At 39.8% G+C, this 20,177-nt stretch overlaps 1 protein-coding gene across 1 annotated transcript in view; it reads left to right on the top strand.

The window, feature by feature from the left end:
- Positions 1-20,177, top strand: part of LOC125870211 (nardilysin-like) — a 50,753-nt gene that overhangs the window by 19,754 nt on the left and 10,822 nt on the right. The window contains exons 12-16 of the mRNA XM_049550586.1: positions 15,257-15,633; positions 15,817-15,966; positions 16,783-16,965; positions 19,318-19,521; positions 19,856-19,962. Coding sequence (XP_049406543.1) covers positions 15,257-15,633; positions 15,817-15,966; positions 16,783-16,965; positions 19,318-19,521; positions 19,856-19,962 — 1,021 coding nt within the window. The remainder of the gene's footprint in view (positions 1-15,256; positions 15,634-15,816; positions 15,967-16,782; positions 16,966-19,317; positions 19,522-19,855; positions 19,963-20,177) is intronic.

The raw sequence follows: 20,177 nt of genomic DNA, 5'->3' as shown, positions 1-20,177 counted from the left end.
ACAAGGGATTGGTGACATTGCACACATAATCAAACGTTTTCTGGGGAAACTGTTTCGACTTGGGATACTTGCTAACAGGCAAATATCATATGTAGAAGCTGCAAAAATTCTCCAATGGCCAGCATGAAGGTAGGGGTAAGGTCCGCGTACATCCTACCCTCCACAGACCTCCTTGTGGGATTACACTGGGTATATTGTTGTTGGCCAGCATGAGGTGAGCAGGATGTTGAGCATATGCAATGCAAAGTTGATTCCAGCTATGCAACTAAATGTGAAAACACCCGCTGTCTTTCAATATGCCTTGTGGGTCGTTTCAATAACACCTTCCATCAAAGTCCCAATCCTGATGCCATCTAGAAGTGGTTCTTAAAGGTGAAATGTAACGGCAGATCTCAAAGTTACAGTTCTGAATCACAACTTATTCCTTTTTGATTTTTCCCTCGAGGCAGCAGGTTTTGGAATGACCGTCATCTCTCTCTTGAGTGGTGGTCTCTGGTGTCAGGCTCAAACATGACCAGGAACACACATGGATCAAGGCCTTCAGTATCCTCCTCACACATGGTCCATTAATACCTTTCGTACGATTGGCAATCTTTGCGTGGTTTCATAGCCATAGATGAAGATACAAAGAACAAAAATCGCTTCCTCTGGGCCATAATTTATGTAAAGAAATTTACCACTATTCCTCCTCGTAAATTGGATTTGCTAATGGGGAACTGGAGTTGTGATACTTTGATCTTTCCTTATCCTCAGGTGCTTGAAGAAAACTTGGGAACTGAGGGCTTAGCTTCCTTGAGCCAACAAACAGCTGCACCAATACCACTGTGTAGCAAGCACGTGGGTGGGCACATGACTGCTCAATTTCAAATACCAGTACTATCTTACAGGCCAACGATATCAAGCGGAGCCCTAAAAATATGGGCAAGGTCTCAGTGCTTACTCTTTACTCAGAAGACCCAAGAAACGGGAAAAATAAGAAGGGATTTATTAAAAGGAAGCAACGGGAAACCTATTGGAAGGCTATTGGGCTCTTTAACGACCCAATCCTGCCACTTATCATATCCAAGACCTTTTTCTTAAGATGGTAACAGATTTGTATTGACATCAAAAGAGCCTGTGAAGTCCATAGTTACAAAGAAGAGAGCAAAAAATAATCTACAAGAAAATTATACTATAGCTATAGAGACTCTAGGAACTGTAATAGAGTTTCAGTGTCATATATGTACTCCTGTACACGAAAAATGCGAACGTAGAATTCAATTAAGCTTTATCTTCTGGATTGGGCTGCTTTTGCCTTCAAAACATCCTGAATCCCTTTCCTTCTAGATAGTTCACCATATGCATCTTGGAATCATACCCCATCTAATTTTTGAGCTTTTGTGCCTCCTCTACTGCTCCAACTAGATAGCATATCTAGTGTCTTCATTGACATTGTCCAACTTGAACCAATCATTGCTATAAATATGTCCCTAGATGAGCAGTCACCCTAGAGTGCAAAAAAAGTGACGGTTTGTTTCTGCAGTTTCCAACATAGGTGGCAGATAGGGTAAAGATGTATTTCCCTTCTTTGTAATCTGTCTTGTGTCAAACAAGTCCTCTTAACAACCAGCCAAACGAAAACTGCATTTGTATGGTATCTTGGCCTTCCATAAGTACTTCCAAGGGCACTGTACAGTGTACATTAAGGTGGTTGTTATGGTTTTCTTCATTAAAAAAAAGGTGGTTGTTATGGTTTCCTCATATGATATGCTATCTTGACGGTAAAAGATCTTGAATTGTGTCCCAGGACTGCCACCATATTTTATCTTGCTCTTGTGAAACTCCATTCAAGAGATTAAGAGTGTTGAAGAATGCAGTGAATCTGTTGATCTCCCAAATCATTTAGAAGTCTTCTGAAACTAAGAATCTGTTGATCTCATTGTTTGGGAATGGGCACAAAATCTCTTTTTGGGAAGACAACTGGACAGGAAGTGGCCCCCACAAGCTCCTATACCCATAAGCAGTGTTAACTGTTTTGGTCTTCCAAGCATCTTCTTCTCCATATTTCTGTTTTATCACCCTTTCCACAGTTTTAGTGTTCATTAGAGCGTCTCCAGAGCCACTTCATGAGCAAACTTTGATTCTGTTTCATCGGGCTATTTATACCAAGCCCCCCCTTGATGTTTGCTGAGCATCAGTTTTCCATTTGACAAGATAGGAACCTCTTTTGTCTTTGTTTCCATGCCACAAAAAGATGCTCATTAAAGCATCTATTCTCTTTTCAACCGGAGGAGGTACAGGGAAAAGAGACATCATGTAGTAAAGCATCCAAGACACAGATTATGAGAATTAACCTTCCAGCTATAGAAAGGTATTGGCTCTTCATATATTAAGTTTTTTTCTCACATTTCTCTAGGACCCCCTTCCAAATGTCTATGGATCTGCTGTTTGCCCTTACGGCCATGCCGAGGTAAACCGCAGGCAAGGATCCCACTTTTCCTCCTAATATATCCACACATTTCTGAAACTGTTGATACATTGAACTCTTCCTCCCGGTAACATGCAATCCTAAAACCCCTGAAAGAACTGTCAGAATAATTTTCAATGTCTTCATTTGGTCTACCTCTGTGAACCTCTGCATCACATAGGATAATTGCATGATCTGCATATAACAAATGTGTAATTTTTGTACAGTCATCTTGCCTGTTGTTAACTTTGAATCCTCAGAGCCAACTATTTTTCTGAGCTGTAATCAACATGTTATCAAACCCTCCATGAGTTGGAAGAGGAAAGGAGAGAGAGGGTTCCTTGCCTCAATCCTCTTTTGGATAGATGCCCTCAGAAGATCCATTGATCAAGACTGGGAACTTGACAGTACTGATGGAAAATTTGATCCAATTCACCCATTCAGGGTCATAATTCATCTTCTTCAGCAAATTCAGAAGAAAACCCCAATTCACATGATCAAAGACTTTTTCTTTGTCTAACTTGCATAGGATTCCAACGTTCTCCTCCTTTATTCTAGAGTCCAGACACTCAGTTGTGATAAGAGCAGCATCCATGAATTGCCTGTCTTTGATGAAGGCTATTTGATATGAGTCCACCAGTTTTTGCATTACTGTCTTGAGCCTTTCTGTCAATAGCTTGGATATGATCTTATATACACTGTCTTCTTCCAAAAGGCTTGGTTGATCATTAAAAATGATTTGATGGATGTCCTGAATTTTTTCATTTAAATCGTCACATGGTGAGGTCCTCCAACACCTCTTTAATTGCTCTAATCCCTAAAAGGAATGGTGCTATTGAACTCAAATTACATGCCATTTAGTTTGATTGGTAGCGTTTACAAGATAGTTGCTAGACTACTTGCTGAAAGGCTCAAAAGGGTGGTTGGAGATCTTATTTCAGGGCACCAAAATGCCTTAATCAAAGGCAGCACATTATTGATGCTTCATTGTGAATGAAATTCTAGACTGCCAACTAAAGAGTGGAGATCCCGGTATTAATATGCAAACTGGATGTGGGGAAAATATTCAATCAGGTCAACTGGCCTTACTTGCTTGCAGTCAAGAAAATGGCTTTTATTTAGGTGGTTAAGCTGGATCAAATTTTGTATTATCACTGTCAAATGCTTAGTACTTGTTAATAAGGGATGAATGGGATTCTTTTCTCCATAATAGGGATTAAGGCAGGGTGACCTTCTTTCTCCTTTGACTATGGCAGGTCTCAACAAGATGTTAGACAAAGCCAAGCAACTTCAATGGTTTTTATGTTGGCCTTGTGAGAGATATATACGAAAAATATTATTGAATTGTGTATCTAAATAGTTACATTGAGATCCTATTTATAGACACTGCATTGGAATCCTTTTCCAACTAGGATTCTTAATTCTTAATTCTTATTCCTATTCCTATTCCTATTTCTATTCTAAGTAGGAAATACTTATTTCTATTCTAACACTCCCCCTCAAGCTGGTGCATACAAATCATATGTACCTAGCTTGTTACAGATGTAATTAATACGAGGACATGTGAGGGACTTGGTGAAGATATCTGCAAGCTGATCATTTGACTTCACAAATTTCGTAACAATATCTCCCGAGAATATCTTTTCTCTGACAAAGTGACAGTCAATCTCAATGTGCTTAGTCCTTTCATGAAACACTGGATTTGATGCGATATGAAGAGCCACTTGATTATCACACACAAGTTCCATCTGATCAATTTTGCCAAATTTTAGTTCTCCCAGCAACTGTTTGATCCAAACTAGCTCACAAGTTGCTGTCGCCATTGCTCGATATTCTGATTCTGCACTAGATCGAGCAACCACATTCTGTTTCTTACTCTTCCACGACACCAAATTACCTCCTACTAAAACACAGTATCCGGATGTCGAATGTCTGTCAGAGGGTGATCCTACCCAATCAGCGTCTGTATATGCAATGATATGCTCATGGCCTTGATCCTCAAAGAGTAGTCCTTTACTGGGAGCTGACTTTATATATCGCAGAATACGAACTGCTTCCCAATGACTATCACAAGGGGAAGTCATAAACTGACTTACAACACTCACAGGAAAAGAGATGTCAGGTCTAGTCACTGTGAGATAATTCAACTTTCCAACAAGCCGTCTATACCTTTCAGGATTACTAAGTGGCTCCCCCTGTCCTGGAAGGAGTTTAACATTCGGATCCATAGGAGTGTCAATAGGCCTACATCCCATCATTCCTGTCTCCTCAAGAATGTCAAGGCATACTTGCGTTGAGAAATAACAATACCTGATCTAGACTGAGCAACCTCAATACCTAGAAAATACTTCAATCTGCCAAGGTCTTTAGTTTGGAAGTGCTTAAAGAGATGTTGCTTCAAATCGGTGATACCATCTTGATCATTACCGGTGATAACAATATCATCAACGTAAACAACCAAATAGATACATCGACTTGGTGAAGAATGCAGATAAAACACAGAGTGATCAGCTCCACTACGAGTCATACCAAACTCCTGAATTACTGTGCTGAACTTCCCGAACCAAGCTCGAGGAGACTGTTTTCCATAGAGTGATCTGCGCAATCGACATACAAGGATACTAGACTCCCCCTGAGCAACAAAACCAGGTGGTTGCTCCATATAGACTTCTTCCTCAAGATCACCATGCAGAAAAGCATTCTTAATGTCCAACTGATGAAGAGGCCAATGACGAACGGCAACCATAGATAGAAAAAGACGAACAGATGCAATTTTAGCCACAGGAGCGAAAGTGTCACTATAATCTAGCCCAAATATCTGAGTATACCCTTTGGCAACAAGGCTAACCTTAAGTCGATCAACCTGACTGTCTGGACCAATTTTGAGTGCATAAACCCAACGACAACCAACAGTAGATTTACCTGCAGGAAGGGAGACAAGCTCCCAAGTACCACTCTTATGTAAAGCAGACATCTCATCAACCATAGCCTGCCTCCATCCAGAATGAGAAAGTGCTTCACCTGTAGTCTTAGGAATGGAAATAGAGGACAAAGACGACACAAATGCATAATGGGATGATGATAGACGATGATAACTTAAGAAGAATGTGGGTTAGTATTTCGAGTGGATCGTATACCTTTTTGAAGTGCAAGCGGTTGGCTAGGAGGAGGCAAGTCCGCAGTAGGAGCAGGGTCCGGCGCATGACATGAATCATCTGGGACTAGGGTTGGACGTGGACGGCGATGATAAGTTAGTAGTGGTGGCACTACAACTGGAGATGTAGAAGTAACCGTAGATTCCTCAAAGGTTGGCACAGGTAAAACCTGAGGTATGGGTAAGACCATAGAGACATCAGGATGATCAGAAGATGTATAGTAAGGCTGAGGCTCAAAAAATGTAACATCAACGGACATAAGGTATCGATGAAGATCATGTGAATAACAACGATACCCTTTTTGGACTCGAGAGTAACCAAGAAAGACACATTTGAGGGCACGAGGAGCTAATTTATCTTTTCCTGGGGCTAAGTTATGAACAAAGCATGTGCTCCCAAAGACACGAGGAGGGATAGGATAGAGATGTGACTGAGGAAACAGTATGGAATGTGGAACCTGATTCTAAATAGAAGAAGAGGGCATTCTATTCATCAAATAACAAGACGTAAGAACTGCATCTCCCCAAAAACACAGTGGAACATTGGATTCAAGGAGAAGAGTACGAGCGGTCTCAATAAGATGTCGATTTTTTCTTTCAGCTACACCGTTTTGTTGAGGGGTGTATGGACAAGTAGTCTGGTGAATAATGCCTTGTTGAGTCATAAACTCCTGAAATTGGGAGGATAAGTATTCTAAGGCATTATCACTACGAAAAGTACGAATAGAAACAACACCAAACTGATTTTGTATTTCAGCAAAGAAACTTTTGAAAATAGAAAATAACTCAGAACGATCTTTCATTAAGAAAACCCAAGTACATTTTGAATAATCATCAATGAAACTAACAAAATAACGAAATCCTAAGGTGGAACTGACTCTACTAGGACCCCAAATATCAGAATGAACTAAAATAGGCTTTGAACGACCCTCAGTACTACAAGAAAACGTAGCACGAGTGTGTTTCCCAAGTTGACACAACTCACAATCTAATGTGGATAAACTAGGCACCATCTTTTGCAGTTTGGATAGACTCGGATGTCCAAAACGTTTGTGAATTAGATCTGGGGAATCTGTAACGGAGCATGCTGCTAAGGAATTTGAAGAGGTAAGATAGTAAAGGCCTTGTGATTCATGTCCTGTTCCAATCATCTGTCCTGTACTGCGGTCCTGCATGAGAAAAAAATCATCGAAAAAAGTTATGCTACAATGTAGGGCTTTCGTCAAACGACTAACAGATGCTAGATTAAAAGGAGAACCAGGGACATAAAGAACAGAGTCTAGGGTGACAGAAGATGGGGGTTTGGCTTTTCCAACCCCTTTTGGTTTTGTTTGGATCCCATTGGCTAAAGTAATAGCTGGAAGAGATTGTGAATAAACAATATCGGATAAAAGTGATTTATTACCAGAGATATGATCAGAAGCCCCAGAGTCCATGACCCATGTTCCAATAGTACTAGATTGCGACGCACAAGCAAAAGAATTACCCGCAACAGAGACATCAGGTTGTGCAACCGAAACTACTTGTGGAGACGTTTGCATATTTGCACGATACTGAAGGAACTCATCATATTCTGTCTGAGCAATATGAGCATTATTGGATGGTTGATTAGGTTAAGCACCATATGCTACTGGTGGAGATGTCTGTTTACTTAAGCGATTTCGAAGGAACTCATTATATTCCTTTAGAACAATAGGATCATAACTGGGAGGTGGACCATGCAAAATATAACATATATCACGAGTGTGTCCAGGCTTATGACAATGACTACACTTGGATCGAGGTTTCCCAAAACGCCCTCCCCCTCGCCGATTCGCCATAGATTGATATGTACGCTTTTCAAAGGTTTGAGATGCGAGAATAGATGAGTCAACAGTGGGTGATAAAACTACCTAGTGACTGGGAGGTGCCGCAAGACGAAGGAGACGAGAGAATAATTCATCGATTGTAGGAATGAAAGGGCTAGCTAAAATCTGATCACGTACAGAATTATGATCAGGAGGAAATCCAGCAAGAGTAAGAACTAGAAACAATGTTTGTCTGTGTTCTTGTTGTTTTTCCACATTCGTAGTAACTGGCATTAATGTGTCAAATTCCTCCATGACTGCCTGTACCTGTCCCAAGTAAGTAGACATATCGGATTCTTGTTTCTTTAAGTTGGTCAATCGAGATATCACATCATAGAATCGAGATATGTCATTAGTGTATAAAGCACGAGCCTTTTCCCAAACTGTATAACACGTCTGGAATGGGCGAAACAAGGGCATCAACTTGGAATCAATAGAACGCCATAGGAGACTACATAATTGAGCATCTACTTTCTCCCATTGTGCTTTGGCTTTTCCATCTTCCTCACTAGTCTTTGCCTTTACATCTACCTCATAAGCCTTGTTCATTAAGTGATCTTGGACACCTTGACCCTTGCACCACAGCTCAACCGAGGAAGCCCAAGATAAATAGTTTGAACTTCCCAATAAAAGTTCTGAAGTGATTATAGGGCTAGAACTTCCAATCCCCATATTTTTGGAACCAAAAACATCACACCCAAAAGACATTATGCTAAATTTGTCTCGGAAAATTCAAATCTCAAAGAAAAGTCGCCGGAAACTGCCCGGAAATAGCCGGAACCCTAATTCCGGCGATCGGATCTGGTCAAAAACAGTATGGGCCTGGTCGGAATGGCTGGACGACCCCAACTGTCAAAAAAAATCTCAAAAAATATGATCAGAAAAGGTCTCACGCGCCGGCGCGTGAGACAGAACTCGCCGGAAACTGCCACCTCCGATCGGCGCGTGAGAGCGCGTGGGGTGGTGTTTTCCGGTGGTTTTGGCTGGGGTTTGGTCGCGGGGGCTTTCCGAGCCTCATGGTGGTGTTGGTTTTCGCACAACACCCACAGAAAGAAAAAAGAATAACAAAATCAGACCCAACAGTCACCGGAAATTGACATAGACATACGGTGACTTGTTTGTTCTCACCAATGCTCTGATACCATGTGAGAAATATATACGAAAAATATTATTGAATTGTGTATCTAAATAGTTACATTGAGATCCTATTTATAGACACTGCATTGGAATCCTTTTCCAACTAGGATTCCTATTCTTATTCCTATTCCTATTCCTATTCCTATTTCTATTCTAAGTAGGAAATACTTATTTCTATTCTAACAAGTCTCAACTCCAAAAATTCTATCTCAGTCTCCCACTATTATATGATGATGATACCTTGATTTTTTGTGTGGTAGAGAGATCTCAAGTAAAATATCTTAATCTCACTCTACAATTATTTGAAGCTCTCTCAGGATTGCATATCAACATGTTAAAGAGTTCTATTATCCTGTTAATAAAGTTCCTATTCTTGAAGAGTTAGTTGAGATTCTGTGTTGTGGTACAACTTCTCTGCCTACCACTTCTCCAGGCCTTCCACTTGGGGAAAAATACAGATCAAATGAGTTTGGAGCGGAGTTGTAGAGAATTTTTGAAACTAAACTTGCTTCCTGGTAGAGATAATATCGTATTGCTCTTATCCCATTCCCAAATAAATTGGCCAAACAACTTGATAGGATCAGGAGAACATTCTTGTTGTAAGGTGACAGCAAGGAACACAAATTTCATCTTGTCAGATGGTCCAAGGTCATTATGCCTAAACATCATGGGGATTGAAGCATCAGGGACCTTACCATTCACAACAAATTATGCCCATGAAGTGGTTATGGAGATACAGTTAAGAAGGCAACTCTTTATGGAAGGAGGTTGAGGGCAAAACATGGCCTTCAAAGCCATTGGTGCACCAAGCTTTCGTTGGACCATGGAAACATATCAGAAAACTATGGAATGAATTCTACATGAATATCTCTTACAAGAAATGAGACCAGTGTTAGGCTCTAGATAGACAAGTGGATAGAGGGGACAATCCTAATGAATGAGTTCCCAAGTCTTTATGAGATAGCAAGTAACCAGGACTCCTCCATTTCCCATAATTGGAAAGACAAACAATCTCATATACAGTTCAGGAGAAACTTCCAGGATTGAGAGCTACCTAGTCTGTTCGGTATTTTGGGCTAAATTTGGGTGGGCGTGGGGTGCGGGGGTCTTGATAGCTTGAAGTGGAAGGATGGTGACTATACAGTAAAAGCAAGATACTCTCACTTGTGCTCCTTAATGAGATCATTAACAGATGACCATGTTGCTTCACTTGATCCGAGAGTCTTTTGGAAACAACCTCTCTACCTCCAAGAGGTAGGGGTAAGGTCTACCCTCCCCCAACCCCAGTTTGTGGGATTTCACTGCGTATGTTGTTGTACTAACAAATGGCCATGGAAATATTTGGAAGACTAAGCTCACCGCAAAGGTTATATGCTTCAGCTGGATGGCCTCCAGCTTACCTGGTCTAACTTTGGATAATCTTGATGAAAGACACATTCAGATAGTTAACATATGCTTCATGTGCCTACGGCTGTAAGAAACTAATAGACATCTATTGCTGCATTGCTCAGTTGTTTCAGATGTCACGTTCCTTGCTATTTTTGGCATCAACTGGGTTATGCCACAAAGCATCAAAGAAGCCTATGAATGCTGGTCTCTGTGGAAAGTAGATAAGTCCATCGAAAATTCTTTTGGCAGATGATTCCAGCTTGTATTTTTTGGTGTGTTTGGACAGAAGGGAACCCTAGATGCTTTGATGGGATACCAACCTCCCGTGCATTCTTAAAGCCAGAGCATCTTATAGTTGTTAGGTTGGCATAATTCAGCTCCTGAAGATTGTCCTATCGACTTCTTGGACTTCCTCAGCTCTTGCTTAGGCCTTATTTGTTCATAGCTTTTATTATGTAATCTTTTGTACTTTTTGCATCTTCTTGATGCCATCTATAAAACTCCCTTCATAAAGAAGTGAATTTTTATTTTCTAACACCAATCTTATCTTCCTCTGCAACTGATTATGTCAAAATCCAAAATGGCTTAAGCTTCATCCTTCTCTCCGCTCCTCAATTGTATCAATACTTGGGAATTTTATAGGGGTCATCTGTAGGTTTTTGAGTTCACCACTTCCTATTCTCTTTTTTTTTTTTTTATGACAAGGGAAACCCACAACCGCTACCCTTTGGGTGCGCACAGGGTTTTGCCCCTGCTTTTATGCAATAGCTCGCAAACCACATAGGAGAGGTAACCCGCACTAGGCAAGCCCGATGCAACGAGCTCAACCCAAAAGGCAAACCCCTTGCTTTTGCTGGCAAGGGGTTTCGAACTTGAGCCCTCCAACATGGAAGTCCCAAGCTCAAACCACTGGGCCAACCCGAAGGGTACCTATTCTCTTCAATTTCCATGAAAAAGATAGGTGAGTGAAGTTTAATGAGTGTTTCTCTGATTTTTGGGTGCAAAGAACCAGAAGAAAAAGGAACATAATGAAAAAGAAATGAACTGAACGGATGGATGAATTCGTTTGAGAATGATGACAAAGAGAAGAAGAGAGGAGGAAAGAGACGAGGGTCTCGTTTTCTGAGAAGACGTGTGTGGGGTTGGTGGTGGGGTGTTTTGAATATTTGGCTTAAAGCTACGTGTCTTATTTTGATTCGTTTTCCACTTGATTCTGTATACATTTCACACAATTTGTTTTATTGGTTGTTAGTGGAGGGTTCAGTAGACACATATCTTCCAAGTTTTAGAGTTCAATAGGTTGAACCCTAAGATAAGATGTCTAAATGAAAAATGGTGTCAAGTTTACCTATAAAAAAATGGTGTCAAATTTATCGATAAAAATAGTGGCAAGTTTAAGGGGTTTCGATGTAATTAGCCTCTAAAAGATGATTAGCTGATTAACAATAAGATGATTAGCTAATCTTCCTCTTTCTTACAAGAATAATTTTGATAGGGAAGAATCAATTTGCTAATCTGAATCCTCCAAGTTGTAGATTATACTAAGTCAAATTAACATTACCAGTTGCAAAAAAAAAAGTAAAGATTATGCCAAGTCAAATTATACCATACACAACGTCCATATAAAAATTTAAACCCTCAGAATTGCACAATATTTCCAAATAAGTTCTCCACGAAAAATGATCACTAGACATTGCTTGATTAGATAGATTCCTCTACTTTGCAGAATGGGAGGAGTTCTTCAAAAACATTAAACAAATGGTTATGCCTAGAGTGACTTTGGACCACTGTCCTATTTTGCTGCAATGTGGTGACTCGGAAAAACAGAGACCCTACTTCAAGTTCGAAAATTGGTGGCTCGAGCTAGATGGTTTTCGGGAATTAGTGCATAAATGGTGGAATGAATTTGAAGTGATAGGATGCCTTGATTACGTTTTAAGTTTGAAGTTAAGGATGATGAAGAAAAAAATCACAGAATGGAGCAAATTAGTTTGTGGCGGACTGGATACTAAGAAGAGAAACCTTCTAGCTGAGTTGGCTGATATTGATTTGGTTCAGGATACTAGGGCTCTAAATGAAGACGAAATGATTGTTAGAGCAACTGTCTTGGTTGAGCTCGAAAAACTGGCAAAAAATGAGGAAGCTAGATGGAGACAAAAATCTAGAGTTCTATGGCTACAACAGGGTGACAACAACACAAATTTTTTCCAAAGGATGGCAACGGCACACAAGAGATATAATGCTATTGACAAACTGGTAATTAGGGGGGAGGAAATCAAAGACCCAGACCAAATCAAAGTGAGCATGATTGAGTTCTACAAGAACTTATACTCTGAATCAGAAGGCTGGAGACCTGCTTTTGGGATTGCTAACTGTCCTAGAATCTCCCAGGAAGATCAAGAGTGGCTGCAAAGGCCATTCACTGAAGTTGAGGTATTGGGCATTATCAAACAGTGTGATGGTGACAAAGCTTTGGGTCCAGACGGCTTTACAATATGTTTCTTTAAGGAATGTTGGGGGACCTTGAAAGAGGACCTGATGAAGACAATACAAAATTTTCATCAAAATGAGTTTTTTGAGAAAGTCATTCAATGCTACGTTTTTAGCACTTATTCCTAAGAAGCAGGGAGCAGAAGAGTTGAAAGACTTCAGACCAATAAGTCTAATTGGTGGAGTCTACAAAATTATAGGCAAGCTCATTACTGAGAGAATGAAGAAGGTTATGGGGACTCTAGTTGATGAACACCAAATGGCCTTCCTGAAGGGCAGACAGATCATGGTTGCAACACTTCTAGCAAATGAGTTGGTAGACTCAAGGGTGAAGCAAAATGTACCAGGAGTGCTATGCAAGCTTGACATTGAGAAGGCTTACGACCACGTAAATTGGGTTTTCCTTCTCAAAATATTCAGAGATATGAGGTTTGGCAACAAATGGATTAACTGGATCAGTTTTTGTATCTCCACTGTGAAATTTTCGCTCATAATCAATGGCAGTCCAGAAGGCTTTTTCCAATCACAGAGAGGACTCAGACAAGGTGACCCCATGTCACCTTTTCTGTTCATCCTAGCAATGGAAGGCCTGAACTTCATGATCAGGAGAGCAAGGGAGAATGGATGGATTAGAGGTTTCTGTGCTAACAGAAGAATGGGTAATGCTATGGAGATATCTGATCTACTTTATGCAGATGACTCCCTAGTTTTTTGTGAAGCTGAAGTTACACAAATAAGGCATTTGAGAGCTATCCTAACCATTTTTGAATGCGTTTCAGGGCTCCATGTTAACTGGCAGAAAAGTTGTCTCTACCCAGTCAACCAAGTGCCTAATATGCAGATCCTAGCAGAGAACCTAGGGTGTCAAGTGGCTTCCCTACCTACTAAATACCTAGGTATGCCTCTCGGAGCAAAGAATAAGGAGCTGGAAGTGTGGAATAGATTCTGCAAAGAAGTGAGAGGAAACTAGCAAGATGGAAAAGTCAATATCTGTCTTTGGGCGGCAGACTAACTCTTATAAAATCAGTCATGGATGGCCAACCTACTTATATGATGAGTCTGTTCCCTCTACCAGTCAGCATAGAGAAAAAAATCAACAAGGCAAGAAGAGTATTTCTATGGCAGGGCAATAAAGAGAAGAAGGGGTACAATCTAGTCAAATGGGATAAGGTGACCCTGAGCAAAGAGCAGGGTGGACTAGGCATAAAGAAGCTACGTGCACATAACGAAAGTTTACTGAAGAAATGGTTGTGGAGATTTTGTTGTGAAGATATGGCACTTTGGAGGAGATTCATTTCACAGAAATATGGGCTCCTGAATAGCTGGATGACTGAGGAGGTGACTGGTACATTTGGGTGTTCTGTGTGGAAAACAATTAGAAGACTGTGGCTCTCCTTTAGTAATAATCTGAAGTACAAAATTGGTAATGGGGAAAAGACTAATTTCTGGAACGAATTGTTGATTGGGGAAGAAAACCTGAAGACTACCTTCCCAGATATGTATATTTTGAGGTAGCAACAGATGGACAGAGTGGCACAAGTATGGAGTCCTCAAGTGGAACTTGGTATTTAGAAGGGCCTTAAATGACTGGGAGATAAACAGAATGGCTGAATTGCTGCAGGTCCTAAAATTTTTCCCAGGAGTAAATGCAGGTCCTGATATGCCAGTCTGGAAATTGCACAAGAAGGGGTCCTTTACGGTGAAATCATGCTACTGGAGACTGAATTACAGTCGCACAATGACAACTATCTGGCCATGGAAACTGGTCTGGAAGGTTAAAATCCCTCTCAAAGTTTCATGCTTCATCTGGCTGGTGATCAGAAGAGCCTGTTTAACCCACGAAGTACTACAGAGAAGAAGTGTACAGATTTGCTCAAGGTGTTTTATGTGTGAGAAAGAGGCAGAGATAAATAGTCACTTGTTCTTGCACTGCCGAACAGCTGCAAATCTGTGGAACGTGTTCTTTTGTATACTAGGCATAAATTGGGTGATGCCCAGAACCTCCTTTGATCTGCTGAAAAATTGGGAAGGAGTGGGGAGAAGAGGGTCACAAGAAGACTGGTGGAGGAGCATTCCAGCATGCATTTGGTGGACATTATGGAGAGAAAGAAATGATAGAGGTCATGATGGAATAGCCAGCAGTTCTCAGAATATCAAGATGAGGAGCCTTAGTCTTTTGTATTTTTGGTGTAAACAGGATATAGTGGGGGAGGTAGATAGTTTTGTCGATTTCATAGGACAATTGTAAAGTTTCATGTCTAGTTGTTGGTCTTGATGATACCCTGGGTTTGTAAATCCCACCCAATCAGTTTTCACCTGATGGGCCTTTTGGTGTGAATATACAGTTACCATTATCAAAAAAATAAAACTGTCTTCAAGATATGAGGTTTTAGTTATATGATTTGACATAAAAGATGCAACGAGTTGGATCCACTTCCCTGCTCTCCCTGTTGTTTTCAGATAAAGTTTGCTAGTAAAACTTCACTTCTTGCAATGATGTGATATTTGGTGAAGGCACTTGTTGTTTGAGTTTTGGATTTGATGATATATATCTATTCTGTACTGCTGAGGCATGTGTTAGACTTATTTACTCTAGTCAATGAGCACATCTCCAGAGGAAGCTCGGCTAGCAAGTCTTTTGTTTCTGGGATGTATCTTCATATTCATAACATTCCCCCTTTTTCATTNCCCCCCCCCCCCCCCCTCCCCCTTTTGTACAGAGTGATCTATATCTTATATTTTTTACCTGTGTTTTCCTTTTTGTTGTTTTTCTTGATGTCCTTTTTCTTTCAGATGTTCAGCAGGAACCATGGTTTGGATCAGAATATGTGGAAAAAGATATTCCATCTTCTCTATTTGAGTTATGGAAGGACCCTACAGAAATTAATGCCTGCTTACATCTTCCTGCGAAGAATGAGTTTGTTCCATCTGATTTTTCAATACGTGCTGGGAAGGCTAAGTGTGACTCGGAAAATACAAGACCAAGAAGCATACTTGACGAACCGCTGATGAGGATCTGGTACAAGCTGGATAACACGTTTAAGCTTCCCCGTGCCAATACATATTTCCGTATTACACTAAAAGGGGGATACAGTAATTTGAAGAACGCTTTGCTGACTGAATTATTTATTCACCTTCTAAAAGATGAGCTGAATGAGATTATATATCAGGTTATTTACTTGATTTATTGGCTTCTACAAAGATGAACAGCTATTAAATAACTCATTTACCTGAGAACTATCAAGAGCAGCTGTAATACAGTCCAAGTTCTTTTACTAGAGGTCTTTTTAGTTGTTGAATTTCTAACATTTCATTTTGTGGTATTTGACTGTTAATGTTGCATCTGAATGCAGGCTAGTGTGGCTAAATTGGAAACCTCTGTTTCTCTATATGGTGACAAGTTGGAACTCAAGGTCTATGGTTTCAATGATAAGCTTCCAGTCCTTTTATCAAAGGTTTTGGCAATGACAAAATCATTTTTGCCAAGGGATGATCGCTTCATGGTATATGTGAATGCTTTGAGTATGCTTTCCTTGTTATGTTCTCCTAGATATTGCTTGTTCTCTTGTTTGAATCTTATACAACAAAAACAACAACATACCTAGTGTAATCCCACAAGTGGAGTCTGGGAAGGGTGTGTGTACGCAGGCCTTGCCCCTTCCTTGGGAAGATAGAGAGAATGTTTCCGAAAGACCCTCGGGCCAAATAAAGCCTTGTTTGAATCTTATGTTTTTCATAATTTCTTTGCTGCTGCTATGTTTGAATATCAAGGAGGGAATAAAAAGGGGAGTGGAAAAGGATTACTCTCAACATTCGCTTCTAACTACTGAAATTTGTGAGTCCCTGTTTGCCTATCAGAAACAAAATAAAATGATGCATTTTTTTTTGTTAGAGTTGAAGGAAGAAAATGTAAGAAGTTCACCACCGTTCTTTTATTAGTTTATTACCTATTCTTTGATTTTTGACATACTCATTCACTGTCTCCTCTTTGTGAGTGTATCATGTATGAACTTGAGTTCCGTTGAGGCCTAAGTTATGTGTATTTCTGTTGATAATTAGCTAGTAAAGGTGCTTGTATATGGGCATGTGTGTTTACAACCACTATTAGGTGCATGTTAAATTGAAGTGTTTATAACCACAATTTGTTGCTGAAGAACTGTTTGGCGCATTTGCATGATTAGTAACTGTTAAGCATCTTTAGCAAAAGCTAAACGTGTTACATACTCGACCATTTTGGAACCTTCTATGTCTGCCATAATTATTTGGTATAAATGAGATTTAGGTGCTTTATTTCTTGAAATAAGGGTGAAGTTTGACAGGTTATCAAGGAAGATATGGTAAGAACTTTGAAGAACACCAACATGAAGCCCTTGAATCATTCATCATACCTGCGACTGCAAGTCTTGTGTCAGAGCTTCTGGGATGTGGAAGAAAAGTTGTTCTTGTTAAATGACTTGACTCTCTCTGATCTGAACTTCTTCATTCCAGAGCTTCTTTCCCAGGTGTGCAAGTTAAAGTTATTAATCTTTAGGCGATTGTCAATTGTCACTAACTTATTGACAGCTATCTTTGAAGGTCTAGACATTTTTAAGAGCCTTTTTTTTCTGAATGATGATGGTATTGGTGAATGGTTGTGTATATATGCAACTGTTAGGAGTAGTAACAAGAAAAGTATGTAGAATCCTACTTGGAAAAAGAATGTAATGTAGTGTCCTAGTTTGAAAAGGAGTATAGTGTGGTGTCTATCTTAATGTGATAATGTAGATACTCAAGTCAATAATATCCTTCTCCAATATTTCTCTCAGGGTATTAGAGCCTCTACGATCTTGGTAGAAAAATAATTAAAAAAATCTGCAGCCGGCGGACGGTTACATGAAAAATAATCATGGTAAGGACTGATTTGAGAAGCATCTGGGACAAAGAAAGTAGTCACTGTGCTTCTTTCTGTGGCTTTTTAGATTTGATTTTGTGTAGTACCGTGAATCTCTTCGGTGACCACTTTCTCATATCTGATTTTTCATAGCATCGTGCTTCTTTCCGGTGACTACTTTCTCATACCTGATTTGTGTAGCACCTTGCATTTTCTTGGACTACTTTCTCATAGCTGAGTTGTGTAGCACTACACATCTTCCCGACGACCCCTTAGATCTGATTTGCGTAGTTTATGTCAAAAAAAGAAGATTTGATTTGCATAGTTTCGTGTCTTTCCGGTGACTCCTCAGATGTGACTTACGTAGTTTCACTTTTCGTCACTGTTGTGAGAAAACCAACACTTCCAAAAAGAGGTACAGTGCCTCCCTGCGATCAAACCACAACCGGTGCCACTGTGAATCGACCTCACACGCGCCTCCACGCGTCGATTCATGAGCTTGTTCCGAATAACTTTTCGGTGGCTTTCTTGTTCAAGATCTACTCATCTCTTATTTCGAGTCTACCCATATAGTTTATACCAATTTCTGGAAATTTTCCAGATTGTTCCCTTTCAACTGAGGTCTGGGTTGCCTAGACGTCCAAAAGCAGTCCCTACCGGTTTTATTGCAGATATCTTCATCAAGTCCCTCACTGGTCCTCATATTAATCACATCTATAACAAGCTCGGTACATGACATGTATGCTCTAGCTTGAGAGGGAGTGTTAGAATAGGAGTAGGAACAAGAATAGTATATATAATGCTACTTAGGATTGTAGTGCAGTGTTCTAGTTAGAAAAGGAGTCTAATGTAGTATCTATCTCAATGTAATAATGTAGATACACAATTTAATAATATTCTTCTCCAGTATATGTCACAACAACAATTGAGTGGTTTTATATATGTACAAAAGTTGAAGAGGAAGGCTTTTTTTCTTGAAACTCTATGTTCCTATACTAAGCAAAAAACATGATTTAACTTTTGGTATCCTGTTTATCTTTTTGGCTACATGTTGTCTTGAAATGATTCAGATGGATAAATAAACTAAGAAATGATACTCCGGGTTACTTGCCAAAATATATAACTGAAGGTACTAGTTATTGCTATATCCTAATAAAAGCTGATAGAGTTTAGCCAATGACCTTGATGCATAGTTTTGAGGGCATTACCATGCCTCTAGTGATTGACTCTTTGATTAACCTTTTCCATATTGTTCTTGCTACTTGTGTAGCTCTTGTTTGATGAGAATTCCTTTTGGAAAGGAAACTATACTGGTTACATAGTTCTAGGTTATCGATGCTAACTCTATGCCAGTAGCCGCGGTAATAGAGAGGATGCAAGCGTTATCCGGAATGATTGGGCGTAAAGCGTCTGTTGGTGGCTTTTCATTTCTTCTGGAACAATCACAAACACTTTTTTGATTATGGATCTACTACTAGAAATTCAATGCGTAATCTCAGCATTCAATGTGTATTCCTGAATAATCTCATTTACCAGAGACATATTTGGAAACCGGAAGATCCACAAGCTGGGAATGGATTTAGGTCCTAGGAGATCAGCACCTTTGGCCTTTTGGGTTCTTTCAGCTATGAAGATGAAAGGGTAATGGAGTTTATGAGAAACATAAAAATCACTAGCAGAATGCTAGATTTAAAGAGGGTCCCTCTGCTGAAGCTGGGGTTCGTCAACTACAGTAGCCGTATGCTTCAAAGATATGAAAAGAAGTGTCCAACAAATGTACAGGACGTATTTTGAGTACCTAATTTGAGTCTGGCAATAAATTATTAGCCACTTTTTGTCCGACTATTTATTGACATATATATGCTGATGTGGTGTTTTACACGTGTTGCACTTCACACTATCAGTCATCTTGTGCCCTGTGATGAATTTCATTAATATACAGTATCGAGGCAATCATTTGTCACTAACCTCTTTATTGTTGCAGCTGTATATTGAGGGACTTTGCCATGGAAATTTGCTGGAGGAAGAAGCACTCAACATATCAAAAATATTTAGAAGTAATTTCTCTGTGCAACCGCTACCATTTGAGATGAGGCATAAAGAGTACGTCATGTGTCTTCCAACCGCCGCTGATCTAGTCAAAGATGTCAGAGTAAAAAATAAACTGGAAACAAACTCTGTGGTTGAGGTAATTAATAATGATTCTTTATACATATAGTGAAATCCTACAAGTGGGGTTTGGGGAGGGTGTGTATACACAACTTTACCCCTACCTTTTTGATAAAGAACTTTACCCCTACCTTATGAAGGACTGAAGGTAGATAGGCTGTTTCCGATATATATATGCACATATTGTAAGTCCCACATCGCCCCTTTATACGGCTTTGAGCAACCCTCCCTTTATGAGCTAGCTTTTGAGGTTGAGTTAGGCTTAAAGTCCATTATATATCTTCTTTTCAGTTTGTTCAGTTCTTCCTGAAATCCAGTGATTCATGTGACTAATCTGTTTTCTTTGTCTGCAGCTGTATTTTCAGATTGAACCTGAAGAGGGCACTGCATTGATAAAATTGAAAGCAGTAATAGATCTCTTTGATGAACTTGTGGAGGAGCCACTTTTTAATCAGCTAAGGTATAATGAGAGTGTGCACTCTTATATGACCACCTTTGAGGCTTCAATAAGTATTCCGACTGGTGATGTATCATCTGATTATTCTCAAGCTCCAAGCTATCCTTAATAGAGAGAGTGAATAAATACAACTTTCTTGTGACAAGTGTTACGACTCGTATTCTGTGAATCTGACATACTTTATGTGGCTGTTATATTGGTGTCCAGGCTTGCATGTA

Source organism: Solanum stenotomum, chromosome 7 (genome assembly GCF_019186545.1).
Source record: "Solanum stenotomum isolate F172 chromosome 7, ASM1918654v1, whole genome shotgun sequence".
In the NCBI taxonomy this organism is placed as follows: domain Eukaryota; kingdom Viridiplantae; phylum Streptophyta; class Magnoliopsida; order Solanales; family Solanaceae; genus Solanum; species Solanum stenotomum.
The sequence above is the reverse complement of the archived record's forward strand: the minus strand, read 5'-3'. Positions and strand labels throughout refer to the sequence as shown.